Source organism: Syngnathus floridae, chromosome 4 (assembly GCF_059516105.1).
Source record: "Syngnathus floridae isolate MCC-2025c chromosome 4, RoL_Sflo_1.0, whole genome shotgun sequence".
Taxonomy (NCBI): domain Eukaryota; kingdom Metazoa; phylum Chordata; class Actinopteri; order Syngnathiformes; family Syngnathidae; genus Syngnathus; species Syngnathus floridae.
The window spans coordinates 15,868,836-15,896,705 of NC_142416.1; the positions used below are offsets into that span (position 1 = coordinate 15,868,836).

General features: G+C 40.4%; 7 protein-coding genes across 9 annotated transcripts; 4 read left to right on the forward strand and 3 right to left on the reverse strand.

The window, feature by feature from the left end:
• The first annotated feature begins 724 nt into the window (after nucleotides 1-724).
• LOC148399420 (uncharacterized) lies at nucleotides 725-2,226 on the forward strand. The gene is made up of 6 exons (XM_088373754.1): nucleotides 725-924; nucleotides 984-1,126; nucleotides 1,189-1,250; nucleotides 1,337-1,450; nucleotides 1,814-1,912; nucleotides 1,986-2,226. Exons 1-6 carry the CDS (start codon nucleotides 811-813, stop codon nucleotides 2,108-2,110), a joined length of 657 nt encoding a protein of 218 aa, XP_088229880.1. The 5' UTR covers nucleotides 725-810; the 3' UTR covers nucleotides 2,111-2,226.
• A 793-nt stretch (nucleotides 2,227-3,019) lies between these two features.
• LOC148399421 (uncharacterized) lies at nucleotides 3,020-4,691 on the forward strand. The gene is made up of 6 exons (XM_088373753.1): nucleotides 3,020-3,205; nucleotides 3,282-3,427; nucleotides 3,506-3,567; nucleotides 3,650-3,763; nucleotides 4,106-4,204; nucleotides 4,475-4,691. Exons 1-6 carry the CDS (start codon nucleotides 3,092-3,094, stop codon nucleotides 4,633-4,635), a joined length of 696 nt encoding a protein of 231 aa, XP_088229879.1. The 5' UTR covers nucleotides 3,020-3,091; the 3' UTR covers nucleotides 4,636-4,691.
• Nucleotides 4,692-7,743: 3,052 nt separating this feature from the next.
• Nucleotides 7,744-12,209, reverse strand: chic2 (cysteine-rich hydrophobic domain 2). Its single transcript, XM_088373323.1, has 6 exons — nucleotides 11,848-12,209; nucleotides 11,086-11,140; nucleotides 10,849-11,004; nucleotides 10,699-10,755; nucleotides 10,447-10,506; nucleotides 7,744-9,967 (listed from the first exon to the last, which is right to left on the reverse strand). The coding sequence occupies exons 1-6, from the start codon at nucleotides 11,979-11,981 to the stop codon at nucleotides 9,917-9,919; spliced, it is 513 nt and encodes a 170-aa protein (XP_088229449.1). The 5' UTR covers nucleotides 11,982-12,209; the 3' UTR covers nucleotides 7,744-9,916.
• Nucleotides 9,392-23,003, forward strand: LOC148399423 (sodium-dependent phosphate transport protein 2B-like). 3 transcript variants are annotated; one of them, XM_088373320.1, is made up of 13 exons: nucleotides 9,392-9,945; nucleotides 18,783-18,819; nucleotides 18,893-19,006; nucleotides 19,619-19,747; nucleotides 19,823-19,966; nucleotides 20,044-20,155; nucleotides 20,520-20,712; nucleotides 20,850-20,945; nucleotides 21,190-21,310; nucleotides 21,384-21,551; nucleotides 21,633-21,749; nucleotides 21,884-22,008; nucleotides 22,088-23,003. In XM_088373320.1, coding segments are annotated over exons 2-13 (1,863 nt in total). In that variant the 5' UTR covers nucleotides 9,392-9,945; nucleotides 18,783-18,818; the 3' UTR covers nucleotides 22,631-23,003. The 3 variants fall into 3 exon arrangements, with proteins under 3 accessions (XP_088229446.1, XP_088229445.1, XP_088229444.1); XM_088373318.1 differs by lacking the exon at nucleotides 9,392-9,945 and adding an exon at nucleotides 17,417-17,623; XM_088373319.1 differs by lacking the exon at nucleotides 18,783-18,819.
• rhbdd2 (rhomboid domain containing 2) lies at nucleotides 11,362-13,900 on the forward strand. Its single transcript, XM_088373321.1, has 2 exons — nucleotides 11,362-13,657; nucleotides 13,728-13,900. The coding sequence occupies exons 1-2, from the start codon at nucleotides 13,190-13,192 to the stop codon at nucleotides 13,755-13,757; spliced, it is 498 nt and encodes a 165-aa protein (XP_088229447.1). The 5' UTR covers nucleotides 11,362-13,189; the 3' UTR covers nucleotides 13,758-13,900.
• Nucleotides 14,341-16,196, reverse strand: unm_sa25545 (un-named sa25545). Its single transcript, XM_088373322.1, has 8 exons — nucleotides 16,004-16,196; nucleotides 15,755-15,839; nucleotides 15,522-15,575; nucleotides 15,398-15,445; nucleotides 15,032-15,161; nucleotides 14,791-14,948; nucleotides 14,539-14,691; nucleotides 14,341-14,465 (listed from the first exon to the last, which is right to left on the reverse strand). Exons 1-8 carry the CDS (start codon nucleotides 16,055-16,057, stop codon nucleotides 14,428-14,430), a joined length of 720 nt encoding a protein of 239 aa, XP_088229448.1. The 5' UTR covers nucleotides 16,058-16,196; the 3' UTR covers nucleotides 14,341-14,427.
• A 1,485-nt stretch (nucleotides 23,004-24,488) lies between the features above and the next one.
• On the reverse strand, nucleotides 24,489-27,406 carry bglapl (bone gamma-carboxyglutamate (gla) protein, like). Its single transcript, XM_088373645.1, has 4 exons — nucleotides 25,860-27,406; nucleotides 25,489-25,779; nucleotides 25,115-25,217; nucleotides 24,489-25,004 (listed from the first exon to the last, which is right to left on the reverse strand). The coding sequence occupies exons 1-4, from the start codon at nucleotides 25,918-25,920 to the stop codon at nucleotides 24,902-24,904; spliced, it is 558 nt and encodes a 185-aa protein (XP_088229771.1). The 5' UTR covers nucleotides 25,921-27,406; the 3' UTR covers nucleotides 24,489-24,901.
• Between the last annotated feature and the right edge of the window lie 464 nt (nucleotides 27,407-27,870).

The following is a 27,870-nucleotide window of genomic DNA, read 5'->3' on the forward strand; positions in this document are numbered from 1 at the left end:
AATGTTAACAGACAGAAAATGTAAGCCCAGCTTTAAGTAGTAGTAATAACCTGAATTGTTGGAATTAGACATTTTTAATATTTCATTCATGATCAATGTAATGACAATATTTTGTTGCATAATTCAAAACTTAATGGCATTTTTATAAATGTCTAGTTATTGTTGAATAAGTAGCATAATGTGGTGCGTCACTGTTTTGTGGGAAAACCGGGCAACGGACAGTCACATTTTTTCTAATGTCTGTGAGGCCCGGTGAACACCATCTATTGACAAAAACAAATTTGTTGTCAATAAAAATTGTTATCGCAAACAATCGAATCTCACTCCAGTACCCATTGGACACATATTCACTTTGCTCTGATCTTTTTTTTTAAAGAATTGTCCCGAACCCTGCTGTGATCGAACAAAGAATAGCAGATGAAAGAATCCCACAAGGGCCCTTTGTCTTAAAAGTTGAATTAGTGACTTAATTAATCACTCAGTCTTCACTTCATCATCACAAGTGACCACCAAGTGTTACAAAAAGAGTTTAGAGCAGTGATGCAAAGCGCATGCACATATCAAACTACTCCGTAACTTATCCTCGCAGGTACTTTTAAGGGTTTTAGACCAAATGGCAATAATCGCCTCAACAAAGCTGCTCTGTAAAACGCCGATTAGATCGAGATTCCTTCCATTCCTCATAAGGGTCAAAGTTCACCCCCCTCTCTCCCCTCTAACACAAAAACCCTTCTGCTTGGTACGCTTTGCTTCACTAACGTCCACAGCTGGAAGGGTAAAAAGGTTCTCAAAGAGCCGTCAGAAAGGAAGATGAAGAGCTGCAGGGTCTTCGTTCTTTTACTGGCTCTTCTCTGCGTGGGCCACGCTGCTCCGTTGACGAGGTGTGACACTTTGCTGAAGCCGATAAGCATCAGCAATGAAGAAGTAAGTGTAAACCCGCATCCATGATTTTTGGAGGAATCAGTGCTGTGGACTTGACACAGATGTTGGGGCGCTGGCTGTACATCGGGGGGAGCTCCGACCTCCCGGGAAGTCGATCTCTGGGACATCTGCTCAACAGCATCTGGTTGGACATCCGTGCCACCTCCCTCAGCAACGTGCTCACCATCTTCCAGACGCAGAGAATGTAAAGTAGTTGTTACACAATTGCAATTAAAAACCGATTGTTAACTGGGACTCTCTCTCTAGCTATGGCGAGTGTTCCGGGATGATCTACAACGTGACCATGCAAAACAGCACATTATTGATCGGTGAGCGGACACGAATTAAGATAAGATTTTTTTTTGGTTTAATGATCCACTACAAGGATTTTTTTCTCGTGTGTTGTTTTTGACAGAGCATCCGTTTTACCTCAAGGAAGTATACCTGCAGACAGACTGTGCCGACTGCCTGGTGGTCTATGAAGAAGTCAAAACCAGCCAAGACTCCTTTAAGAGTCTTCTGCTGTTCAGTAAGACATGCAGTGAAATTTGTCATTTTTCTATGACTGACGTCGGGAGAGAAACGAGACACTTGGTTGACTGATGCTTGGTTGATGCTTCATTATTGCTTAGTTGATTTTTACTTGACTGAGTTTTGTTTTTGTCAGTTGTTGATTGGCTGTTTGGTTGCTTGGCTGATTTTTGTTTTGGACAATTATTGCAAGGTTTGAAGTTGATTGGTTGAACTTTGCTTGGGTGTTTCTTGGTTGAGTGTGACTTGGTTGGTGGTTGAAAGTTGGTTGCCCGATTTATGTTTGAATCGATGGTTGGTTTGTTGATCCAAGCTCTCAGTCGGTTTTTGTTTGGTTGATGGCTGCTTGCTTGATCTCCAGGCAGGCAACGGAGCGTCTCACTTGCCGATGTGGAGATGCTCAAGATGCAAGCAAAGTGTCTCCAGATGCCCTCCCCACTCATGATGGACCCGAGCTATGGTGAGAAGTCTCGAATCACGTAGTCATTAAGTCACCATCATTTCAAACACTATATTGTGTCTTATGTCCACAGAAATCTGCCCAGACAACATTTCAGCCTCGGATGGACTTGCTGCCTTCAACTCGTTGTTAGAGGCCAAGATGGGACAGCGGGTTGCGAAGCTTCTCGACCAACTTTTTGACTTCTTTATCAACTGATTGTTGGAAAATACTTTGATAGTATTGTGCTGTTCACGCATCTGCTAGTGTACACGCTCAAATCAAACAAGTAGTGTGTTGCTCTGATTTACTAATAAAGTTCACTCATAAAATAATACTTTATTTACCTTTGAAAGGGAGATTGTGAGAGTAATGCTTCGATCAGGTTTAGGCAACTTATTTTGTGTGAGAAAACACAAAAGAAAAACCTGTAGTAGTTGTCAATAGTTGGTTGCTATGATTTGCTGTTAAGGTTAATAATAATACATATCTATTTATATACCGCACATAAAACACAACCTTGTGTGCTCTCTGTTTTGGGCACAATAGTCAAATGTTTGCATCTATACATTTTACATTTAATGTCATTGTAAGAGGTATCACAATTGAATTATAATTATTCAACATAATTTTGATTGACATCAGCAAAATCAATAGAATTACCTTTTGACAGGACTCTGAGTGGACTGGATTATATATTATTTATTAGCGCTATACTTTGGTTTAGACCAATGGAATTCCAGTCCTCGGGGGCCGCGTTCCAATATGATATGTTAACCTTGTATAAGAACAAAACAGTCATCCTAAAAAAAAAAAAATCCCATTAAGTGCGCCTGAGTCAAAAGTTAGGCTCCTGCAGAAGGTGAAAATGAACTAAACTTTTCAACCAAGTGTGTTTAACGAGGGTAACTTGGAAATCGTATTGGAACGTGGCCCCAATGAATAAAATGATGAAAAACAAAAAAGTGGACGTCAACAATCTCAGTTTCCTACACAATTATCAATCCCATTTCCTGAAAAGTTAATAAGTGAACATTTTTCGGCTAAACTTTTCCCTCCATCTCAAAACACATTACAAAACGTGTGTAAACAAGTGGCTGAACTTTGATACATTGATAAACACTCGAATTGCTTTAAACAGTTGCAATCTAGACCAAGCAGCCACAATATTTTCACGCAAATCAACACGCTGATCTAGCCATGATGTTGTTCTTAATCCTTGCTTTCACGTTTCTATCGGCAGGCCTCTCGGCCCCTCTGACCTCTGACTGTGACACGTTGACCCAGCAGGTGGAAATCCAAAGTCGCGACCCGGTAAGATACTTCCCCGGTTGAGTCAATGAATATGATCAATTGCGTGCAAGTATTGTTTCTGCTTTGTGTGTTGCAGCTCTTGGGCGTGTGGACGTTTGCGGCAGAAAGTACAGACATACCAGGCTCCAAACTCCTGACGAAGATGTTTGTGGAAAACGTGTGGGGGAAAGTCTTCCCGGCCAATGAGAGCGACTCCATCTTTGTGTTTCAAGTCCAGAAAATGTACAGTAATTACAGATTGTGTTTGGTTCACATATTGAATATTATGATAATATTATGACCTGTCGTGTTTTTGAAAAGGTTGGGCCGATGCTACAGTGTCACTTCAAAGTTGACCTTGGTCAACAACACTCTGCACATGGGTAAACATTCACATTGATCATTTGTTGGACTTTGTGCTAACAAAAAGTGCAAATAGATGTTTCTTTTGTGTGTTTGCATTAGAGCATCCCCTCTCTGCTAGTGAAGTTCTCTTGAGGACCAGCTGCTCTGACTGCATTCTTCTTCTGTCTAACACTACCTTGGGAGAAAGCACATACCGTGCTATGCAGCTTTTGAGTAAGAATTACAACTACATCTCTTGATGGACTGTTCACCTCCCTTGGGCCGAACCACGCGGCCAAAACCGACAAGTGTCTGACAATATGTGGGGTAGTTTTCAATAGTCGACCAGAGGTGACAGTCAACCTGTGCTCTAAGGGCAATTCCAACAAAAAGGGTCCAAAATTTAAATGATTTTGATGGTTGCTACATGCCTCCTTTGGTACACAGCAAAAACACATTCTACAAATATGGTTGACATGCATGGTAATCTTTTAAGCTAGCAAACAAAAGATTGATTGTCCTGTTTTAAAGCTGTCAAAAGGCCACTTGAGGGAATATGAGTTTTGTGTTCTCCAGCCAGAAGACCAAAATTGACGAGTGCTGAGATTGATGAGTTCAAGAGGCAGGCCGCATGTCTGAATTTACCCCCACCCACCATCCTGGCTGCAGACAAAGGTGAGGACATTTGACTTTTTCAATAATATGATGTGGTGGCTTTTCAAACTCAAACTGTCCAAACCACTTACCTCACACTTCAATTCAATTATATAATTAAAAAAAAAAAATCCCAATTATCATTTGCTGTATTTCTATCTTGAGGCCTAGTGACTATATATCTGTGAGACTGGCAAGCTTAGCCTGCTCGAAGAACAAACTTTTACCTTTTAATTTGTTCGATATTACTGAAGAGTTATAGCTCATTTACTTTGTCTTTTAATTTGCCAGGTTTTTGTCCAGATTCATCAGCTTCAAAAGACACAGAGACCACTGATTTAACCTCCGTCCTCAGTCAAGCTGACCCAGAATATATGAAAATATTGGACAAGCTGCTCAGCAGTCACAGTGGAATAAAGATGATTGTGGATTCGATGAGAAATCAAAAATAAAATAAAAAACAATACAAAGAGACCATGTTGATCCAATAAAAAAATTTCAATCAAAATGTTTTTTTTAAATTATTGTATTTGTCAATAGAATTAATGTAGCTCGCAAATATTTTAATGTAGCTCGGTGCTATACCAATCCTAAAGTGATTCGTTCTTTTTTCAGTTCATATGACTTTAACCAGTAGGTGTCGGTAATGCGCATTGAAGCTTGTACCACCTCGCCGTAAAAAAAACGAAGAAGAAAATGACGTAACTTCCTGTTCACGAACGAGTCGTGAATTGCATTTCCCGTTCAACAACTGAACGGATATTTGAGTGAACGAGTCAGTGATTTGCATTTCCAGTTCATCGCGAGAACGGATCAGTGAGGGAACTTTCCCGTTCGCGAACGAGTCAATGGGTCAACTGCCTTCCTTCCCGTGCATCAACGGATCAGTCAGTGAACGTGTTGCGTCCCCCTCCTGGCGTGAACTCTGTAAGCCCGAATGTAGATTTACGATTTGCCATGGAAAGAAAGAACCACTCAGTGAAACAGCTTCTTTTATGCGCGTTTTCTCCAAGCTCCAAATTAGCAAACGGCTAACTTTATTGCATGAAGGGATGCGCCTTCATGCAAACAACGCTTATGCTTCTCTTTGGGTAATCTTGATTTTATAACACTTATAGTAGTTTTTAAATAACGTGTATGCATATATACGCCTAAATATTGTTATCCAATATATCTACTGCAATTTCACATCAGATTGCTGGTTTGAAATTTACATTTATTATTATTATTTTTAATAAACATTAAAACCTGTTAAAACTTGTCTGGTGTTTTATTGTTTTTATTTTTTGGGCATGAAAACAAAAATTTGACATTTAATTAACTGCTTTATATGACTATGTTTGTGTTTTACGTTGTGTAATATGTGTTGTTGTTCCCCCAAATAAAGAGCAAGTAGTCAAATACACGAGGTAAAAAGAAAAAAAGAATAGATAAACAAAGGGTTAATTGCACAATAAAAGCACATTGTAAAATATCCTCACACCTGAGATCGAACCAAATTTTTACCGAGCACGAGCCCATGTCACTAACCAGTCGGCTATTTCAACGTAATAGTTGCTGGTGGTCCACATTATTTTGTACTACAGATGTGCATTCCAGTTTGAATTGAATCTTTGGAAACGGTTCACTCAAAATTTTTGTTCAAAATAATCGTTCACCGAATCGTTTGCTACACTTTATTATTTATTTATTTATTTATTTATTTATTTATTTATTTATTTATACCTCGTGTAGTGTTCCTATTATAGTGTCCATGAAGTGTACCTAATCACAGGCCACTTCATTAGGGAAAAAGCTTAAGTGAAAGTGAAAAGTGCCACACCCGCCCTCACCCCCACCTCCTGATTGGATGTTTGATCCGTGACGTCATTCGGACACTCCATTAGGTACACTGCCTTTTTCAAGTGTACCTAATAACAGGCCACTTCATTAGGGAAATATCATGGTCAAAGGTCACAGGTGTCAAGCTCTAGTCCTTGGGGGCCGCGTTCCAACATGTTTTCCAACATGCCCTCGTTAAGCGCACCTGCGTGAAAAGTTTTAGCCACTTTCACGTTCAAAAGGAGCTAAAACTTTTCACGCACCTGCACTTAACGAGGGAATCACTCGGACACTCCATTAGGTACACCGCCATTTTCAAGTGTACCTAATAACAGGCCACTTTATTAGGGAAATATCATGGTCAAAGGTCACAGGTGTCAAGCTCTAGTCCTTGGGGGCCGCGTTCCAACATGTTTTCCAACATGCCCTCGTTAAGCGCACCTGCGTGAAAACTTTTAGCCACTTTCACGTTCAAAAGGAGCTAAAACTTTTCACGCACCTGCACTTAACGAGGGAATCACTCGGACACTCCATTAGGTACACCGCCATTTTCAAGTGTACCTAATAACAGGCCACTTTATTAGGGAAATATCATGGTCAAAGGTCACAGGTGTCAAGCTCTAGTCCTTGGGGGCCGCGTTCCAACATGTTTTCCAACATGCCCTCGTTAAGCGCACCTGCGTGAAAACTTTTAGCCACTTTCACGTTCAAAAGGAGCTAAAACTTTTCACGCACCTGCACTTAACGAGGGAATCACTCGGACACTCCATTAGGTACACCGCCATTTTCAAGTGTACCTAATAACAGGCCACTTTATTAGGGAAATATCATGGTCAAAGGTCACAGGTGTCAAGCTCTAGTCCTTGGGGGCCGCGTTCCAACATGTTTTCCAACATGCCCTCGTTAAGCGCACCTGCGTGAAAACTTTTAGCCACTTTCACGTTCAAAAGGAGCTAAAACTTTTCACGCACCTGCACTTAACGAGGGAATCACTCGGACACTCCATTAGGTACACCGCCATTTTCAAGTGTACCTAATAACAGGCCAGTTCATTAGGGAAAACTCATGGCCAAAGCTTAACTGAAAGTGAAAAGTGCCAGACCCTCCCTCACCCCCACTTTCTGATTGGATAAAATGTCTGAGGTTCTTGATTCATTCATTCATATTAGTGAGTCATTTTGGGGGACCCCAACACATAAATTGAATTTATTGCTGTTATTTAATTTAATATTATGTATGTTTATTATTGTTTTATTGTATTTTTTCCAGCATAAAATGGCAGTTGGTGAAGAATGTGTATAGTTTAAATAATTATAATTTATTTTTAATTTCAGGCAAAGTGATGCACATTGAATCTGTTCTGTTACAGACTAAAAAACAATGTTATTAATAGTTATTCCCTTATTATAAGTTGATCTTTCTTTTTTATTTATATTTTGTTTTCTTTAATGTTAATAACATGGGGCAGGAGGGCGCAAAATGTTTCCTTCTCCCTCGGGGAGACATCACAGAAAATTATTGAGAAACACTGGGTTATGGTCAGGGGCCATATGTCAAAGGTCAAGGATCAGGGGTCAAGGGGTAGGAGTCAAAGCTCAGGGGTCAAGAATCATAGGTGGTAATTTAAAAAGTAAAAAAAAAAAGTCTTACTATACAGAGTCTTTTTTAAAGCCTTATTATACATAGTCATTTAAAAATAAAAGCCTTACTGTACATAGTCTTTTTTTTTTACAAATAAAGACTGTTTTCCTGGTCATTTATTACCGTACACATATCGGCATATGGGTCATATATACATTTCTCCCCATAAGACACACGCACACACGCGTGCATTTGCTCGTGCACACGCGCACAAAATCATAGGAAATCTCTGTGCAGAGTTCAAAATCACAGTCTGAGATCAGTCAAAGAATATTTGCATACAACACCATCATGTGTCCACGCTGCACAAATATCTGCATATTACAAACCCAAAAATACGACAGTCAGATTTATAGGTAGCTCATGGCCTCGTAACATGTGACCAGGCAATGAATAGTGAATGTGCGATAGATATAAGACAATACAATGTGGTTGTATGTGTTTACTTCTTTCATGAAAGAGGAATAGCTGGAAGGGGAGGGGAAGAGGGGCGGGGTAATACACTATAAAACAAATATTCAAGTACTGTGGTATAACCATAGAGAATACCCTGACTGTGCTACATTTTTGATAATGATCAATGATAATCCCCTGAGTGTGACCCACATCCGCACACTGCTTAGTTCCAAGTAGGGATGGGCATTGAAATATTAAACTAACCGTCTACTATGTGGAATTAAATGCTGACTAATACAATCACATTATTAGGTTTCTTTTTTCCCAATAAAGTTAATTTTGCCCATATTCTAGGAAGAGGAGTCAAATGCCCATCCTTACAAATCTCGTAAAACGCAAACCTTGATAGCAGTACCTCATCACAGAATGTGGTTCGGCAGGAAGTCTTACTAAACGTGAACAATGAAGCGCTGATTGTTAAAATTGGACATTTGTAAAATCTGATGAAAAACAATGAAAGGTAAACCCATGACACCTGTGGCAATCTACACTTACTCAGTTGCAAACAATGATCTTATCACCACATTAAGCCACATTTTGTAATTGGCTACTTAAAAAAGTTAAATAAATAAATCTCTTCTATTTTTTTTTTTATATCAGGGCCACATTCACAGCTGTAAACCAAAAACCAAAAGTAACAAGAAGCCCAATGAAGGACCACATCCATAATGTGCTTTTACAGTTGACATAATGACACACTAAAAAGCAGTCCAACGTTCCAAAGTCAAAAAATACATTGAAATGTAGAATTGGCATTTTGACAAATCTCCACAAGTCTTTTGAGGCAAAAACCATGTCAGTTGTTTTGACAAAATGTACTTGGTAACCTCCATAAACACTTGGAAGAGAAGTTGCATTTGGTTTTGTAATGCGAGTAGATAAAAAGATCAGATTTGGCGTCCCGTCCTGCAGTAAGTACGTACTCTTTGTGAACTTAGGGTGAGTTGTTTGACTTGATTTTAGCTTTCTTTTACAGGTACCCTGCCTTTACACTTGCATGACAGCGGAGCGTGTAAAAAAAAAAAAAAAAAAATTTGACCACTGTTTAACTTTGGAGGTTTCGCCCTATTGCAAACTTTTCACACAATTACAAATGAAAACAAAAATATAAAACATAAAGACGTGTTTGGCAAAACAGGAATTGAAAAAACAAACAGAAGGCTTGCCTTTCAGGGAAAAAAATAGATCTGTGATGTGATGTCACAAAGTTTTCCACAACATTGCTTTGACAAAAATGGTTTAAAAAAAAAAAAATCATCTCTTTATCACCTATGTCCTTGTTGCCAGGGCAACTCCAAGCAGGGCATATTTTGTCCCAATGTGGAGTGCAGTCACGACTGTGTGATTGTCTCTGGGTTCAGGCGATGCACAGTGAAGTGTGCTAAAGTGATGAAAGGCGACCAGAAGGATGTCTACAATGTCCTGCTACACATTTGAAGCTTCTTCTCCACTTTTCCAAAAGCACTGGGGTGTATTTGGTGGGTCGACGCTAGCCGAGCTTTGAACAGTGTTCCCGCCACCACGCTCAGCTCCAGTCCGGAAACACATAAGGGTCTCATTTTCCAGCGCCGGGCCTGAAACCCACACCGCCACCAGATCCGCATCATACGGGAGCTTGCTGGCTGACCTGAATTCACTCGTTAGGATGCTGGCCTTGTAAACCAAAAGGCAAAGAGAAGACCTCGGCGCCAGAAGTTGCCCAGAAAAGAAAACAAGAGGGCCGATGTTGCCTTGTAAACAAAAAAAACGTTCGAGTGATTCTGGAGGAAAAATCTTCGGCAGCTCGGACGGCGACGGTTGTCAAGATCCAATCGGCTAGTCGGGTCTGAAGATGGGGATCTTCGGTAGGAATTCTATTAGGATTACCTGACAAGAGAAAGTCATTTTTTTATGAATATTTTGGTAACGCTACTCTCGGTTTGTGAGTGAATGTCTTAAAAAATAAGTAACAGAAGTACCACAGCTGATTAATGAAAAATATATTCAGTAGCATAACTGTACTGAAGATGTAAATGCAATTTGTGATTTTAAAAGACAGTTACATTCAAAGCCATTACTCTTAATTAGAGATTTTAGTAAAGCAAGAAATAGAGGGTGTTTTAATTGATTTAACATCTAATATTAATCGTAATACAGTGATGTCGAGAGTTACAAGTTTGAATTTGTTTCCGAACAACACTCATAACAGCACTCTAGTTAAAGTCATTATGAAAAGACACATGTAGCAGCATAAATAGTATAATAAAGCGTGAAAGAAATGATCAAGTATTTCTAAATTAAATGCACAATGTGCTGCTCATATTCATAGTCCTGCCTAAAATTCAAGTGGGAATCACATCACTTACATATTCCATCATGTTGTTGGATTCACACTTTCGTTTGTTCAGTCGCCAATGCAAACATAGCTGCAAATAGATAAAAAGAAATGTAAATATACTCAATGCAAGGCCCAACCAAAATGTGATAGTGATTTAAATAAAACACTGCCCCCAAGAGCCCAAGCCATGCACAGCAGGACCTAGTGGTATTTCTTTTTTTTTTTTTAAATTGATATTTCCATTTATTATTTGACTTTGGCACTAATCAACAACACACACCTTGTGGTAGAGTCTGCTGTTCTCCCACTCTAGAAGTTTCTCTATAGATCTTCTTGTCTGGAAGGCAACAGTGAAAAGTGTGCAGGGTCAGGCCGGGGTGATGTTTGGGTGCCCGTTATGCATGTGTGTTGGCGCGTACGCATATATTACCCGCTTGCTGAGACAAATGACAGGCCACAAACTAAAGCCGAGCGTGCAGCAACAGCACAGGCAGCCGCACAGGAGCCATCGTACGTTCACCGGTAGCGTCTTCTTTAGACAGCTGTTCACACGGTTGATACTCGCTTTGAACTCCTCAGGTGCAACCTGACAAAGCAAAAAGATGCATGTATCCATGATATTGCAGCAATGGAAAAATAACAACTTAACAATGCCTTTGACACTCACCTTCCCTGTAAGTGCTGAAGGAAATTCTGATTCAAATTTGTTGCTAAGTCCAAATCTGTGAAATTAAGGGCACACCAGAATGCTACAGTAAATACCAACAGCCATTACAGAATAACACACAACGTGACCATACAGTTGGTTGTGACAGTGACAATTCAATTCTGGAGTTGTACAGTCTCATAACAATAAATAGGAAAAAATTAGCTGTCCTGATTTTAATTATATATTTTTTAAATGCTTCGTGCGATTCAATTGCGTCAATACATGTATTAACTTGCAAATAGATTTTATGCACACCCCATCTTTTCATCACTTCTTGGGGGCATTTATTGGAAATAAGTATTAAACAGTCATTTCACATCAAGATAAACTTAAAGCAGAGATCACTCGACCGTAAAATCAGGATTAAATTAAATGTAAGCGTATCACCAGGGGTCCATGCAAATGCGCTTACCTGAACGCAAAGTATGAAACAATGTTAAAACTTTACCATTTTAACTGCTTGACATTAGCATAAGCACGAAGAAAACGGGCATATACAAAAAGTTGTGTGCTTAAAAATGATGCAAAGAATGTAAAAGCACTTTGTACGCTCAATGTTGATGGCAGCTAGCAGTAGAGCTAACAGACTTAGCTTGTCCATAGGCGGATGCTAATCATTTAGCATCCAGTTAGCATTCCCCCCCCACGCTCGCTCATCGTCACGCGACACCGTTTGAACTCTCCCCCCCAAAATGCCAACTCGCCTCGTTGGCAACTTACACTGTGACGTGTCCGGAGCCTCGCACCACTACCGGATCCGGAGCGTACTTGAGGAGCTGTTCCTCCGCGGCCCTGTCCTCGTCCTCTTCTTCCTCCTCCTCTTCCTCGTAGATTTCGTCAAAGTCCTCCATCATCGCACGCACGGCCCCAAAACGGAGCGCCGCGCTTCCCGGTTGAAACGCCACCGGGATGGACGCGATGCCGCTGGGCTCACTAAAACGCGGCTCCCCTTCGATCGCGAATTGGACAAAAGGGAGGACAAATTCAAAAGCGAGCCGTCCCAACAGTTCACATCTCTCAGCGGCAGGCTCGCAAGCAAAACATCAACATCCGTTGCAGTCGCCATACGACACCGGAAGACCCAGGCGAGCTTCAACTTTTTAAACACAAAACAGAAACCAAACTGCTGACAAAAATCGCACTGGGTTATTGAGTGCCTTTTCCTTCCCGATGAAAGGACTTTTGATACTTTACTTAAAATGAAAATACGCTTATTATGAAACATTTAATGAAACATGTTATGGTCTTCTAACCTCAACGCAAAAAGCAAACGGAAAAAGTCTGTAAAATGTTGGGAGTCAGATGTCCCTTCAAAAAAGTCAAATTTTCAAACTAGCAAAACAAAAAAGCAAATGGTGACAACACGACCTAATACAAATAGAATTGCACCTTTATTGTTGGTTAGATGCAATTAGTTAATAAATTCACATATTTTGCAGCAGTATTATCAAATTATAATTTCATGTCGTTTCTTTTATTGTGAAAGGCTTAACGGGATATTTTTCATACACCAGTCACTATATAACAACTTCTTCCCTCGTCTTTTCCCCCCTTCCCCTCGAAGAAAAGGAGCAATTCCAAAATCAAGACAAAAAACAAACAATAGCAAGAGACTATCCACTGTGCAGCCCCCACTTTCCGATCATCGATAGCCAGTGCAGGAAATGCCAAAATAAAATCCTTAGGGACCTTTTGTGGTATGATTTGCAAAATAAAATCACATAGCCGCTCAACCAGCAGCTTAAGCCTTATTTTGAAAAGCCTAACCAGAAACTGTTTGAAACACAAATGTCTCTCCCCTAAATCAAAACATAGAGTAACGTTTGTTTGACCCTGTGGTCATGGTATTATTTTTCATTAATTTACTTATAGGTATACTACTTAGTTGTATTTTTAATTGAATAATAGTGCTTCATCTAGGATGTGCGCTCCAGCCTGCGATGATCTGCACATCTCTAAACAGTAATAACCTTACTTCCGGGATTCTACGGTCGTTTTCACACCACTTGTTTGGTCAAAACCGCTGCGTTTTTACCCACGTTTCGTTGTCCACGACCATAAAATGAGCGCGAGCCTCTTAAGGATGGTCGTCCAAGTTTTGAGAGATGTGGTTCCTGGCATTTCGAGTGGAATGTTCCTGATCACCCTCACATCGTGTGCTGTGTTCGCGCTCCAAACCTACTTGGACTCCTCTGAGGGGGGACTCAGTGTTGGGGCGAGTGTTTTTCTCAAAGGGCATGTGCATACACTCTTGACGTACCCATTCTACCACAGAAGCTTCACTCAACTGCTCCTCAGCATCTGCACCATGGTGTTCCTCAGTGGTAGCCTGGAGAAAGGCTTTGGCACTGTCCGCTTCCTGTTTGTGTGCATCCTGATGTCAACAATGGCAGGCTTGTTGTATGCCTTTGTGGATCTCCTGCAGGAGAGCAACGGCAATGGACCCACGGAGGGGCTGGTACCTATGGCCCTCGCTTGCGTGGCCCTCACCACCACGCACACAAAAATGACCAAAGCCTTCCTCTGTGGGGTCAGTTTTCCCACCATGGTTCTCCCGTGGGTTTTTGTCCTCATCACCAGCGTCCTCATTCCTCACACAGTGCTCCCCTGCAATATCATCTCCACACTAATCGGATGGATGCACGGAAGAGGATGGTTCTCCTTTCTGGACATCTCGGAGGCCAAGGCAGGCGTTGTGGAGAAGACGGCACCTTTCCGCTTGCTGAGGAGCATCAGGATGGTGGCGTTTGTTCCAGCTTCCACAGAGGACAGGAGGAAAACACTCCTTCCACAAATCAACCCAACACCTGGATCTTACCCAGTGCAGGCCTATGCGCCTGTGTCAAGCGCCAACTTGGCTGGTAGTGGCTCAACCAAGATGTATGAAGGTTGGTCCAACCCAACCAGTGCAGTGTCTGGACCTAATCCTCATGCCTCTGCAGCAGGCCTCGGTGGGACAAGTCATGAACACGGCTGCGCGCACAGCCATCACGGTCACAGCCATCACGGTCACAGCCATCATGGTCACAGCCATCTATAGTTGTCTTTTGTTTTACACCGTGAGCACATATAAATGGAGGACTGCTCAAGCACACCCCCTAAAATACACAGATGATACTACACTGGAGAAAGTGTTATTGTATACGTAATATTCCAAACTGTATTGTAATATTCCAGGAAATAGTTTAAATCTTCTGTAAACAGACGGAACACTTCAAGCACTTTGGTTTATTTGATTCTTTAGCAAAGATGTCATTTTGTGTCACATGATCATTGAAGTAGAGTTTTACACAAAACTACTCATTCGTCCCAGGTGTCTCCATAGATATTTTTCTTTGCTGCAATTTGAAGAAGAAATTATTTTAAAAAATTCAATAAAAAATAAAAAAAGGTTTGTATGTTTTTGTTTACCGCTTTTTGTTGGTCTTTCTGGCTCCTTTACAGAGGGAGTTTTGAGCAGCGAGTCAGCCTTCTGGGTGAGTGTGACCTCGTAGTTCTCTCGATTTTTTAGCCGCAAGTCCTCATAGAGGATGGACTTGCTCTTGGGTCCGTTGTCTTCCTCAGCTGCAGATGACAGTTTGACACAAGACGTTATCAACCCATATTAAAACACTTGATGTATGCATTACATTTCATTGCTTGTCAGGCATTAGTGTTACTCACCTGACATATTAAAGTCTTCTGCTCTTCGCATGGGAACAGGCGATTCTGGACTAAATCCATATTCATGTTCGGTGGTGGAAGGTTGCGTCTCTGCAGGGTGGAAATTGGTGTCAAAGCTCTGACTGTTGGGATCATTCATCTCGGACTGACCACCTTGGCTAGAAAGGAAACCACAAAATACCAATTGGGCCTTGCTTTTGAGCTTTCCTTCTTACAGTGTGACGTTGGTGTTGATACACACATCTGTGGAGGCAATCCCGTTCTCTGTCTCAGGGCCTCTCCCAGAGGAGAGTTGTCCAACCTCTTGAACTTCTCCTGACACGTCTTCATGTACGACATCTTACCTGCCAAGTAGCCACAAAAGCCAGCAACTGCGACCACAGCAAAGACACAGCCATCACAACAAATTCTGCAATCCAGAATGCTGAATATTTTGAAATAGCTGTCTGAAATCTTAAGAGTGATGCTAACAAAATGCAAACATTAAGGATTATTTGAATTCCTGTTGAGATCTGGCTTTTTATACCAACTGATAGTGACAGCCATTTTAAGAAGCAGGTTGCATTTGTGTTAAACAAGAAAACATCTACATCGTCATCAAACTTACAGGCCACTTTTGGAAGCGATCCAAACCTTGGAGATGCAGAGAGAGACCCTAAATGGAAGCACATAGAATTCATTCAAATTGCCATCCATGCATGTTCCATAGGAGCACATGATTGTGATCTTACCTCTGGCAACCAGGGCTTGAGTGATGGCCATGCTCAGCACAGAGAATGGTACCGCTGTAACATAAGCAATATTATTTTTCATAACTAAGGAAATGTACACATATTAGAGGCTATATATAACATTATAGCACTAAAATGATTACATTGACAGTATTGATAGTATTTATGCTGGAAGGAGATTTTGCTAACTGTGGAAAATACACATTTCGAGTGCTACACAAGTTGTTACTTACACCTATACCAAAAGCTTTCATTGTTGCACTCCCTGAATACTCTCTTCTCCTCTTCGGTGGGGATGTAATCTGTACCCAGGCGCGTCTGCAGGGGACAAACGAGACACTTTTAATCTCAGACAGCATTAATGACAAGTCCGGGAGGTGTTAACGCAGTTGAGGGGGGCCGCTAGTCTTTACTCGAAGCTAACAGGCTAAACGCGTTAGCACATGCGAGGGTCGGATAATGTTTATCGGCATGCTGTTAACCTGTGCTCCTTGATGCCGCCTCTCCTCATTAAAACCCGCAGTAGTGGATGACATATTGAAAAAATAACAACACGTCTCGTAGCCTTCAATGCATGTGAAATAGTAAGAAATGTTTTTAAGAGAACTCCAAGACAACCGTCGTGTGTACTACTCGGTACAATGTCACCGCGGACTGTGACGTGACCCGGAAATGAAATAGGTGACATTCGTGGAGGTCTTTCAGAGAATGGTTCACAAATTAAAATCAAATATCTCGATAAATATTTGTGACGGAATTTCACTTGCGTACTTTGCATTAATAAGATTAAAGGTAACAAATATATTCTAGTTGTCAGTTCATGTATCAGAAAGTGTTCACGACTGCCCTCTAGCGGCTGAATTGGTCACATGTATATCTTCATTTAAGACTGGCCATAGGTGTGAATGGGACTGACTGTGTCAAGGTTGTTTGTCTACATCAGTGGTTCTTAACCTTGTTGGAGGTACCGAACCCCACCAGTTTAATATGCGCATTCACCGAACCCCTCGTTAGTGAAAAAAATTTTTTTTTTTCAATTCAAGACATAGATGTTTTTTACTAGTGCACAAAATGAGCCGTGCATGAACATCACCTTGCTCAAAGAACAAAACCAACACAATGCATGAACTCACAACAAATTACATACTGGCAAATTAGAATTTACACAATAAATCAGGTTTGTTCGGACCACCGCAGTGGAGGCTCAATTGCAGTAGTACAGTATGGCCCCTAGATGCCGCTATTAGACTGTTTGGAAATGACAAAGGACTGCAATACCGTAGCTACAAACTTTGTACAAGTGCAACCCAAAAGGCTACAGAAACAGAATTCACTTAGTCCAATCCAATCCATATCCTCCTGAAGTAGTTCTGAAAACAAATAGCCAAATTTTATAAAATACATAGGACAAAAAACAATGTAACATTAAATAAGATTTGAAAACATTAAATAAGATTTGAAAACAACATTAAATACAGTTAATCAAAATTCTTATGCTTTCAAGCCCAACTACACTGGATACAAACTATGCAACATTACATAAGAAACAAAAAGCAATGAATAGATTTCCACAAAATAAGAATGGTCCCTTTTTCAAGCACTTCTAAGATAAGTAAATACATAAAACTATTGCAAACTATGTATATAGCTACAATTCTCATAAAGTATAAGATATCCAGTTTCTGCAACACCTGGATGACAGTGATATCTTTGTTCTAATCTAAATAAAAATCTTTAAAGTGCAACTAAAAAGTATAAATTTAGCACACTGTGATGTTGACCAATGTGTAGCTCTATTAAGAAGATCAATATTGTGCTACAATGATCCAGAGTTGTGCACACACACACACACACACACTGTTAGTCACATCCACAGTAAGGGAGTCATGCAGGCACCTGGAAAAATGTGGGTTGGATTGCAACACACGTCAGAGTAGCGATTACAAGAAATTTGTGAGTGACCAAGCAAGGTGTGTTGATCTTATTGGTGGGAGCTCTCAGTGAGGTGAAGACACCCACCAATCTTCCTTCACCACAACACTCTACCTGTGTGCATGCAGCATTTGACAGCAGGCAGCATGGATGCACTCAAGCCACCTGCGGTGAGGACATGACTATTCATATCATTCATTTTAGAGTTTTGTGTGAAAGTCATTTATATTTTTATTGTAAGCATAAAGTACAAACTCAAACTGGAAAATTATTTTTTATTGCAGCTGTATCTTTTTCCTCTTATCATGTATAATTAGTTGACACAAAGGAATGCAAAATAATTTTGAGATTGCTTTGGGTTCAAAAATCACGCTTAGATAAAGTATCAAGACACAAAGAAATAGAGCTAAAAGCTTTTTTTTTTGGTGGGGGGGGGGTATAATGGCAATATGTGCAAACACCCAAAAATATTTTTTTACATAAACATCCGAATCTTGAGTGTCTTATGCATTAGATCATGCCATTAGTTAGTAAATGAATAACAGCACATATTTAAAGAGCAAACTGAGACAGACTTGTTGTGAGTGAAACTCTCATTTTAGAATGATATCAAAGATTTAAATGTAAAATGAAAAAAGTTGACTGTGTGAATGTATGTGTGTGCGTGCATGTGTGTGTGTAAGTGAAACATAGAAAAAGAAAATCAATTAAGCTTTATTTCCGTGTCATCGTGTTGTACTAATGGAATTTTACTGCGGCCGGATAACACCATGTGAGTCTATGATCAATACCTTGTGGCATGTGAGTGGCTAAATGTGTGTAATAGTCATTCAATTGGTGTGGCTTTTGGAACTATTGAAAAGTATAATATTAGCTATTAATTGAGAATTTAAATGATAATGTTAAAATGAGCCAGAATATTGGAATATAAAAGTAATGAAATAACTAAAGCTAAAACTAAGCAACCATCGTTTCCATCTTTGTCAAATAATATCATACATTCATTCATACATGCAGTCATGATGCAGAAGATCAAATTGAGAATTGTAGTTTACCTTAAATTATTACACAATTATATTTCAATCTTATTCTCGATAAATATCCCACTTTAAATATACTAAAACTAATAAAACAAAAAAACGCATTAGTAAAACTGAAAAACATTCTAAAAAAATACATCCAAATGAAAACTAATTGAAATTAAATGCCATAGTCAAAATTAAATAAAACTGAAAAAATCCCAAACTATTATTATAAACCTTACTGGAATTACATGCATTACAAATGAATATCAAATTTTTTTATTTTTTTTTTACTTCATAATTTCAGTTTACCGAGGAGCATATTGAAAGAAATGGCAGCAAAAGTAAGTTTTTGAACGTAAGACTTCTTGTCCAAACAAATGATAATATAACAGCGTTCTGTAAATGTGCATATAGTGCAAAAAGGAAGTCCTGCAGAGTCTACTCTGTCGCTGGTGGATGATGGGCCACCTGATGAGGAAGACCCTTGGGATATGCCTGAGCTGAAAGACACCGGAGTGCCATGGTCAGGTGAGGCGGAATTGAAATGTGCATTTCTCAAAAGTGATATTGACTGGCATGATGCCAAAAGCGAGGCGTTGGCCACTGTTGGGTGAGTTCAACAAGCATTTTATGATTATCTACTGGCACCATGCATTTTATGATTATCTACTGGCACCATACAGTTTGTCATTAAGTCATAAATAAAACTGCATTTATTGCAGAACATAGGGTGTGGTTCAGATTTGGTGTCGTGATGATAAATCAATATTAAGCGCAATATAAATATGTTGATAAACTTTACAAAACAATTATCAGATTTTTTTTTTGACGTGTCCTAAATGGTAACCAAATCATAATTAGTGTGTTCTCTGGACTGTCAATATAAAATAATGTCCTGTGTTAAAATAATGGGATGGAAATTAAACCGGATTCATCAATTTATCACCAAAATGATAAATTCATTAATTTTGAAACAATAGTTAGCTGGGGCCCGACGTGAACAGATTTATTACATTTTCTGTATTGAAATGTATCAACGCGATTTTTTTATCGGACACCCCTAGTGGATAGCTACTGTTTGAATACATTTGATAAAGTGATTAAAATTAGTTTGATGTGTTTTTTTGTGTATGTTGTCAGCTTTGGACACCAAAGGGAAGGTGCTGCGGGTGTTGGTGTCACTTTTGAAGTTTGCTGTGCTACTGGGCCTCCTCTACATGTTCATCTGCTCCCTAGACATCCTCAGCTCAGCCTTCCAGCTTGTTGGAGGTAAGCGAAAGAAGGTGTGACGTGTTACTATGGTGCCTTTGGAAAATAAAAATAAAATGCACCTTGTCAATCCAGGCAAAGCAGCAGGCGGTATTATGCAGGACAATGTTGTCCTGTCCAACCCTCTGGCCGGTCTGGTCATTGGCGTCCTGGTCACTTTGCTGGTTCAGAGCTCATCCACTTCATCCTCCATTGTGGTCAGCATGGTCTCCTCTGGATGTGAGTGCTAACACACAACATGGTGTGACAACATCTAAGCATTAGGAGATGATAGTGATATCTTTTTTGTGTTGTAGTGCTATCAGTCCAACTGGCTGTTCCAATCATCATGGGCACTAACATTGGCACCTCAGTCACCAATACACTTGTTGCCATGACGCAGGCTGGGGACCGAACTATCTTTCGCAGGTAACTTCTAAAGCAAGAATGGGGAATAAAACAGATGGTTCTATTCCTTTCTTAAAAGATTCCGATCAATACTGTGTTTTAGTCACATCTGAATTGTATGAGCTGAAGGCTCGTGATAATTATCTATTATTATATATTATTATTATTATTATATTATTTATTATATATTATTATATAATCTATTATTGCTGCAGGAGTCCAATAAATCATCTGATGAGTCATAAAACAAACACAGTGGTCATAATCCCAAGTGATACGCTAATATTACGCTAATGTAAAAGTGTTACCACGTTGTTACCATCAGAAGCGAGCAAAGTTCAATCCGCTTGGCATTAATCTAAATTGTCTTTCCGATTGCGCTCAGGGCATTTGCAGGGGCCACGGTGCACGATTTTTTCAACTGGCTGTCGGTTCTGGTGCTGCTGCCTCTAGAGGTCGCCAGCGGCTACTTGTACGAGGTCACCAAGCTCATTATCGACTCGTTCCAGATCCAGAGCGGAGAGGCTCCCGACCTCTTGAATGTTATCACAGATGTCCTCACAGATTCTATTATAAAGGTAAAAGCAAGTCTAATGAATTTGGGGATTTTGCATTAGTTTGTCAACAAACACGGTTGCCTTGGTTGATTACAAAAGGTCGATAATATTATTACAATTGCACATTTGTGAATGTTCTCTTTTTCCTGCTGAGACAGCTAGACAAGTCTGTCTTAAGCCAAATAGCCACTGGAGACCCAGAAGCCCGGAACAAAAGTCTCATCAAGAGGTGGTGTGAAACTTATACCAACATGGTAGGATCATTGGCGCAAAAATACAAGTTGTCCCCCAAAGTCTCTATACACTTCCTTTTTTTTCTATTTATATATAAGGAAATATGCTTATTAAAACGACAAAGCCTGAGCTGTCAAATACAGGTAGCCTCACGTCGTGTCTGTCCAAATGATCATGAAATAGAAAAAGGGAAGCATATTGTGACTTGTGGGACACCCTGTATATGATTGATTGTTTTCTTAAAAACTTTGGCTGACTTTTCAGAGCACCGTAAATGTCACTGTTCCCGGTCCAGAGAACTGCACCTCTCCTTCAATGTGCTGGACTGATGGCAACTACACCTTCACACTCAAAAACATCTCACAGACGTTCAACATTAAAAAATGTGAGCATGACACGACATAAAGGAATTTCATCTATGCGCGTACTTGACACGATGATTGTGTGTGTCTTGTCAGGTAATCACCTTTTTGTAAACGTGAACTTGTCCGATCTGGCCGTGGGTCTGATCCTCCTGGCTCTCTCTTTGCTGGTGTTGTGCTCCTGCCTGCTGCTTATTGTCAAGTTGCTCAACTCCATGCTTAAGGGTCAAGTGGCCATGATTATCAAGAAAATACTTAACACAAGTGAGTGGATGCACAAGGATTTTTTAACCTTGGACAAGGCAACGCATTGCATTAAGTTGTTCCACGCTAACATGTGTGCAGATTTCCCGTTCCCTTTCGGTTGGGTCACAGGATACATTGCCATTTTAGTCGGAGCTGGAATGACATTCATTGTGCAGAGCAGCTCTGTTTTTACCTCCGCTATCACTCCGCTTGTTGGTGAGATCACTCATTTGTCCGTCCGCTAACCAGAACACTCCTGTTAATTGCAAACAAACCCTATAATTAAAAAATATATAATTTGAGCATGTTCATCTGAAGTGATTGAAAATTCTCATGGGCCTGCCTTGTAGGTATTGGCGTCATCAGCATAGAGAGAGCCTATCCGTTGTCTCTTGGTTCCAACATTGGCACCACCACCACGGCCATCTTGGCAGCCATGGCCAGTCCATCAGACACGTTGGGTAACGCTCTGCAGGTGATAAACAATATTTCACAATAAACGCATTTTGGTGATTTACCTGCATGCTAATAAAGTGCATGGATGATTTCTCCAGATTGCCCTGGTTCACTTCCTGTTCAACATCTCTGGCATCGTTCTGTGGTATCCGATTCCATTCACCCGATTGCCCATCCGACTGGCCAAAGCTTTGGGCAACATCACGGCCTCCTACCGCTGGTTCGCCGCAGTCTACATCATCTGCTGCTTCTTCCTTCTGCCGCTCCTCGTCTTCAGTCTGTCGCTGGCCGGATGGCAGGTCCTAGTGGGCGTGGCCTGCCCTCTCGTGGCTCTTCTCATCATCATCATTATCATCAATGTGCTGCAGAAGAGGAAGCCTGAATGTCTGCCAGCAGTGTTGCGGTCTTGGGACTTCCTCCCGCTTTGGGCTCACTCCCTTGAACCCTGGGACAAAGTAGTGGCTGTGTTCACTGCCAAATGTTGCTGCTGCTGCAAATGCTGCAACAGCGATGAAGATAAAGGGAAAGACAACAAAGAGCGGTACAAAGAAGCCTACGATAACCCGGCAATGTGTGATGACTCAGAGCTGGGAATTGAGATCAAGTTTGAGCCAAACAGTGTAAAACTGACCAAACTTTGAGTTTCCTTTGCATGCTAAACACAATTATTGCACAAGATTAACATTATTTATGTCTTCACTAGATTATTTAAGAGGGACAATGAGGTAACTGTGAGCCTATTTTAAAAAATGTCTGCGATTAATGTAAAACTTAGCAACAAAACAATATTACCATATCTGTGTGCCACTTTACAATTATACTTTTTTCCATTTCCAATAATGCCGTATCAGCCTTCACCATTTGTATCTTGAAGATTTGATGACACTGCGACCTCGTGCACACAATTTTTTAAGGTGTAAAACGATTTTATAATTTTACAAAGTGATTATATTCAAAGAATATGTTGTTTAAAATTAGATGACTGTCCATCTAAATAAACCTTTTGAACCTGAATCGTGTAATGTTGGCATCATTTTCTACATTTAACATTTTGTTTGATGATTTCTCCATTTAAACCTAAATTAATCATTTCACTTGTTTCTAATAATATAGCACATCCAGGAAAAAAATCCACATGACTTGTCACGCGTTAAGACGTCAGTGCAGTTTGCTGAGAGTCATTGCTTACTCGCATTTAATGTAATTTATGTTGGTGATTCACTCGTTTCTCTTCATGCTTTAAAAAAACTCCTTTAACCGCTAACAGAGAAACTAATTTACAGTAAGATATTGCAAAAGACGTAACACCCCCCCCCCCCCCCCCGACCGTTTCTGGTCGTAATTTGTATTTACATAAAGTAAAACAATGACATTCTTAGTCAACACGAATGCACGCACGTATGCTGGACTTTGCATTTTTGTCTTTTCAGCTGATAAGACAGAAGAAGCACGCGTGACTGTGATAATGACTCCCGTGTGTGCAGGTTAACCTATTTTAGGTAAGCATGTTAATCACAGGCACATGCTAATCTTATCTCGTCATAATGCAACCTGGGAAATCTTCAATTCTTGGTTCAAAGAGGTGTAAAAGATTAACAAAATACACTGCATAAAATCAAAAACAAACAAACCAACCTTCATGTGCAACGAGCGCCCTTGTAGTGTGTTGAACGTCCAGCAGACGGCGTTCTTGAGCTCTACTGTTTTTTTGGACAGAAGACATCTGAGGAAACAAATGTGAAATGTTAGAACACATACGAGTTAAGGTATTTAAAAAAAGAAAAAAATATATATTGTAATATACACAGCACAATAAAGTTGAAACACTTATTCTTTCAATCAAAAGAAAGCAACTGTAAATTAATTGGTGATATGTGTGATGAGTTGTCCTGATCTTAATCAGAAAATCTTACCAATGACCCATGTAGTACCTGCTGAACATGGGAGATTTGTGCAAATTATTATACAGTCTTTATCTAATACTGATAGCCAAGTTAATTATTTGTGTCATATCAGAACTAAGTGTTGGTGTGACATAGTATTAGAAAAGCCCAATCCAATCTGTTTGATCAACACTGACATCTAGTGATCAGTACAAAAATTGACGGCAATTTTGTCCGAGCTGTTGAGAAAAAAAATCTATTTGAGTATTTGAGATCCTCAATACTCATTTTAAGGTCCATGCCCAAGTACGCTGTTTGTCAAGACGAGTAAAACAACATACAAGTAGGATTGCTGTATTACTTTTGTGATCCACTTGACTAAGCCCTTTACTAGTAGGACTAGATGTCAACTAGGAACATGCTGCTACTATGCTGCTAAATTGTCCTTGACTACTAACCATTGTTGTGCACACTAGCCATTCTACTAGAGCACTGAATTGTCAGACGAGAGAGGACGAAGAGCATACTATTACCTAGGACATCTCCAGGATATGCTCAAAAGGCTTTCTTAAAATAATTTTTAAAGGATTTCTACCGAAGTCATTGTTGGACAAACAAAATAATTTATTTCCTTGAAATTCAGAGGCAACTTGTGGTTACAGCCATGGCAGATAATTTCACGTACATCTCACACACTACTGTACATCTATGAGCTTATTACTATAACCGCTGCTAAAGCATAGCATAAATATATCAATACAATCATTCAAATACACTTTTAGCACCATTCATTGTGTTATGCAAAGGGCGGCTGAGGAATCATTTCAACATATATGGGCTACTGCATACTTTATGTGCACCTCTCTGGACGTCGCTTGTGCAAAGGTTTGTGACCTCCGTTTGTGTAATCACAACGTGGTCCAAACCAGATTTGGTTTGTTTGCCTCTTGTTGGAGGGGAGATGATGCTCTTGATCGCAATCGTATTATGAAAGAGAGACAAACGTAGGTGATGGGCGAGCGGGACCGCTTAGAAGGGAGGGGGTCCGTAGTAGGCCGTGTAGGCCGCCACGATGCCCTGCGTCTCCGCCATCTCATCGCAGCCTGTGTTCAGCTCACACACCTCTCTCAGGCTGCGGTGGAATGAAGATGTTGCATTACTGACTAGCGGTGATCTGGAACTAACCAACTTAATGACATGCGCTTTGAATGGAAGTGAAATCATTTAAAAAACAACTCATACCGCTCCATCTGGTACATAGAGAGAGGTGCTTGGCGTCTCGTCCTCAGCAAAACGGAAGCCACGTCACGTTTCATGACCACGTGAGAATCTTGAGCGTCTGTCCCTAGAAGGAGGAAAACTTTTATGTATATTTCAAATGTGGAACTCTTGGAATTCTGAGCCTTTCAGCCGAACAAGAAATGCTTGGAGGCGGTAAAAAGCATGCAAACATACAATACATCTCACATCTGTGTTCTCTGTGTAATTATAATTTGCATGTCGAGACATGATTTAACCTTGGAGGCAGAAAAAGTTGCAAGAGAGCTTTTACTGCATTCACACACGCTGCATTTTGTTGAAATCTAATTATCTGTAAGCAATATTATTCTGCTTACCTTCAATACTGTCCGACTCAGATGAAGAGGAGGAGGAAGAAGAGGAGGAAGAAGAGGAGGCAGAGTCGGAGTCAGAATTGGAGTCGGAGTCGGAATCAGAATTGGAGTCTGAATCCGAATCGGACGAGTCTGAGGATGAGTTGGAAGAGTCGGAGGCTGAAGAGTCGGCATCTCCGTTGTCTCCGGCATCTCCGTTGTCTCCAGCATCTCCGTTGTCTCCGGCATCATTGACCACGACAGCGGCGAGATCGCCGGCGTCTGAGTGGTCAGAGTCACCGTCGTGTTCCACAACTGTTAAAAGAACACAAAATAGAAGTTATGAGCAAAGTTTTCCCCAAGCACGGACGGTGATGTTCCAGAACGCTCCTTACCTCCTGTGGCCCAGCATGCTGAGAGGAGAGCACAAATGGCGAGGAGGCTCAGAGTCTTCATGTTGTCTTGAAGTTGAAGTTTGACTTGCTCAGTTGGTCCTTCAGATCAGCTCGTAGGTTCTGCTTCCATCCTCCTGAAACGAGGTCCATTATATACTCTTGTCCCCGATGGGATTCAGACAGTGAGGAGACCTGATTGGCTGGAGAATCATATGTCAACATCTCCTCTTGCACTTGTCAAGGGAGGTTGCCACAAAAACTCCCACTCTAGCCCGGGACCCACTCCAAGAATTCACCCCAACGCACACTCTCACTCAACCCCAAAAGTTCCTGGCCTGCTTCAGGCTGGAATTCCTCAAGTGTTCTCATCAAATGGCACTTAAAGTTACATAATCATTTCATATACTCCCTGAGAATCTCCGCAAAATGCTCCCTGCCCCATATGATTGATGATGAGGATAATAATTGATGAAGATGATAGCCTATTGCAATAGAAGCTTATGTTGAAGTATAGTCGATTAGATTGCCCTAGGTCAATCGTTACACTAAGTGCCACAAAAAAAAAAAAAAAATCTTAGATCTCCAAGTACGATCATAAATACCAACATTAAATTGCAGTGGCATAGTTAGGCCCATTAAAATTAAGGAAGGGGGTTTTATTTCTAAATTTACTAGCCACTGTAAGATGTACCAAAAAATACAATAAAAATGAATTGCTCATAAAGATAAAATAATACACCTTCAGCAAACATTTCAAAACATTTAAATGCAAAGTTCATTATTAACAGCAGCTCACAAGACGTATTTCAACATTTCCTTACACTCAACACGTGTTTGAGTACAGTGACGGTTTGAACCTGAAGTGGGTTCATATTCTATATCTCCTCTGAGAAATTGTATCATCTTCAATCTGTACATTTTCATTTAAACAGATGGAAGGCTAAGCAGTGTTCCAGAACAGTTTGTCCTGAGTTCAGAGAGTACAGATGTTCTACTGTACAGTATATGGCGATCATGACAACCCTTTCAATCTAATGACGGTCAAATCACCAAAATAATAACACCTAGATGGAATTTGATTGGATTTTAATAGCGTATTGCTTCTGCAGAATCAAAATTTGCCAGTTTGCCATTGCTATCATCTCCCTTTGCCCCACATATCCCACTCCCACAAACCCCAAACTACAGTGCGAGTGCACCGCAAGCTTCTAATCGAGTGACATGGAGTAGCGGTCAGGCTCATTATGCGACAGACTTAATTAGAGTGCTACAGCGTCCCGCCACAGCCGCGGGCAAGCACTATTTAGGGACGACAAAATTTGGCATTTGGCAACAAGAAGCGGTGGCCCGATAGACGCATGCTTACACATAGCTAAATATAAGGAAGGCCTATGGTATGTGTTGCTGTACGTGTGTGGTTTTGAATATGAGATACGGTTCAAATACGGATGCAGCTGTGGATCACTTCATAGAGAAACAACTGATCTAAACTATACTGCAGCAGCAATTAAATGTTGGTTATGCAGAATGTGCACGAGACTGCCAAGTGTTGTAAAGTGTTGTCTATAAGTTGTTACTATGAGTCTAGTCCGACCTTCATGCCCTTGTTTCCTGGAGTCTCGTTTTATTCCTGGTGTCAAGCATTTGTCTTGGAGAATGAGCCTTGTAATTTCAATGTCTAGCTTTATGTTTTTATTTTTTATCGTGCGGATTTGGCTCACATAAAATTGCTGCAACTTTGCTGTAAGTCGGAAATCATATTGTCTTCGAAGAGCTTCTTTGTTTGAGGGTAAAGCCAGACAAAAAAAGACATGACTTTTTGAGGTTGGGTTCAAACACGGACACTCATGGAAGCAGATGCTCAAATAAAAAATAAAAAAAATATTATTTGTCATAATTCTTTCAAATCTTTAGGCTGGTCAATAATTTGTAGGAAAAAAAACCCACACCCATATGGCCTAAACTGAGGACAAAACATACAAATATATGAAATTGACCAAATTGTTACTTG

What these genes read in the sequence shown, in the direction of transcription:
- LOC148399420 (XM_088373754.1), top strand. Translation starts at nt 811, where the DNA reads ATGAAGAGCTGCAGGGTCTTCGTTCTTTTACTGGCTCTTCTCTGCGTG. An exon ending in TAAGAGTCTTCTGCTGTTCA is followed by an intron (nt 1,451 to 1,813) that starts GTAAGACATGCA and finishes CTTGATCTCCAG; the next exon opens with GCAGGCAACGGAGCGTCTCA. An exon ending in CATGATGGACCCGAGCTATG is followed by an intron (nt 1,913 to 1,985) that starts GTGAGAAGTCTC and finishes TTATGTCCACAG; the next exon opens with AAATCTGCCCAGACAACATT.
- LOC148399421 (XM_088373753.1), top strand. Translation starts at nt 3,092, where the DNA reads ATGATGTTGTTCTTAATCCTTGCTTTCACGTTTCTATCGGCAGGCCTC. An exon ending in GTGTTTCAAGTCCAGAAAAT is followed by an intron (nt 3,428 to 3,505) that starts GTACAGTAATTA and finishes GTTTTTGAAAAG; the next exon opens with GTTGGGCCGATGCTACAGTG. An exon ending in CCGTGCTATGCAGCTTTTGA is followed by an intron (nt 3,764 to 4,105) that starts GTAAGAATTACA and finishes TGTGTTCTCCAG; the next exon opens with CCAGAAGACCAAAATTGACG.
- chic2 (XM_088373323.1), bottom strand. Translation starts at nt 11,981, where the DNA reads ATGATGGAGGACTTTGACGAAATCTACGAGGAAGAGGAGGAGGAAGAA. An exon ending in GGCTCCGGACACGTCACAGT is followed by an intron (nt 11,141 to 11,847) that starts GTAAGTTGCCAA and finishes TTAATTTCACAG; the next exon opens with ATTTGGACTTAGCAACAAAT. An exon ending in ACAGCAGACTCTACCACAAG is followed by an intron (nt 10,507 to 10,698) that starts GTGTGTGTTGTT and finishes ATCTATTTGCAG; the next exon opens with CTATGTTTGCATTGGCGACT.
- rhbdd2 (XM_088373321.1), top strand. Translation starts at nt 13,190, where the DNA reads ATGAGCGCGAGCCTCTTAAGGATGGTCGTCCAAGTTTTGAGAGATGTG. An exon ending in CCAAAGCCTTCCTCTGTGGG is followed by an intron (nt 13,658 to 13,727) that starts GTCAGTTTTCCC and finishes TTCCTCACACAG; the next exon opens with TGCTCCCCTGCAATATCATC.
- unm_sa25545 (XM_088373322.1), bottom strand. Translation starts at nt 16,057, where the DNA reads ATGTCATCCACTACTGCGGGTTTTAATGAGGAGAGGCGGCATCAAGGA. An exon ending in GGCGGCATCAAGGAGCACAG is followed by an intron (nt 15,840 to 16,003) that starts GTTAACAGCATG and finishes TGTCCCCTGCAG; the next exon opens with ACGCGCCTGGGTACAGATTA. An exon ending in AGAAGACTTTAATATGTCAG is followed by an intron (nt 14,692 to 14,790) that starts GTGAGTAACACT and finishes TGTCATCTGCAG; the next exon opens with CTGAGGAAGACAACGGACCC.
- LOC148399423 (XM_088373318.1), top strand. Translation starts at nt 17,576, where the DNA reads ATGCAGCATTTGACAGCAGGCAGCATGGATGCACTCAAGCCACCTGCG. An exon ending in TGAAAGAAATGGCAGCAAAA is followed by an intron (nt 18,820 to 18,892) that starts GTAAGTTTTTGA and finishes ATGTGCATATAG; the next exon opens with TGCAAAAAGGAAGTCCTGCA. An exon ending in CAGCATGGTCTCCTCTGGAT is followed by an intron (nt 19,967 to 20,043) that starts GTGAGTGCTAAC and finishes TTTGTGTTGTAG; the next exon opens with TGCTATCAGTCCAACTGGCT.
- bglapl (XM_088373645.1), bottom strand. Translation starts at nt 25,920, where the DNA reads ATGAAGACTCTGAGCCTCCTCGCCATTTGTGCTCTCCTCTCAGCATGC. An exon ending in TGAGTCGGACAGTATTGAAG is followed by an intron (nt 25,218 to 25,488) that starts GTAAGCAGAATA and finishes TCCTCCTTCTAG; the next exon opens with GGACAGACGCTCAAGATTCT. An exon ending in TCTATGTACCAGATGGAGCG is followed by an intron (nt 25,005 to 25,114) that starts GTATGAGTTGTT and finishes ATTCCACCGCAG; the next exon opens with CCTGAGAGAGGTGTGTGAGC.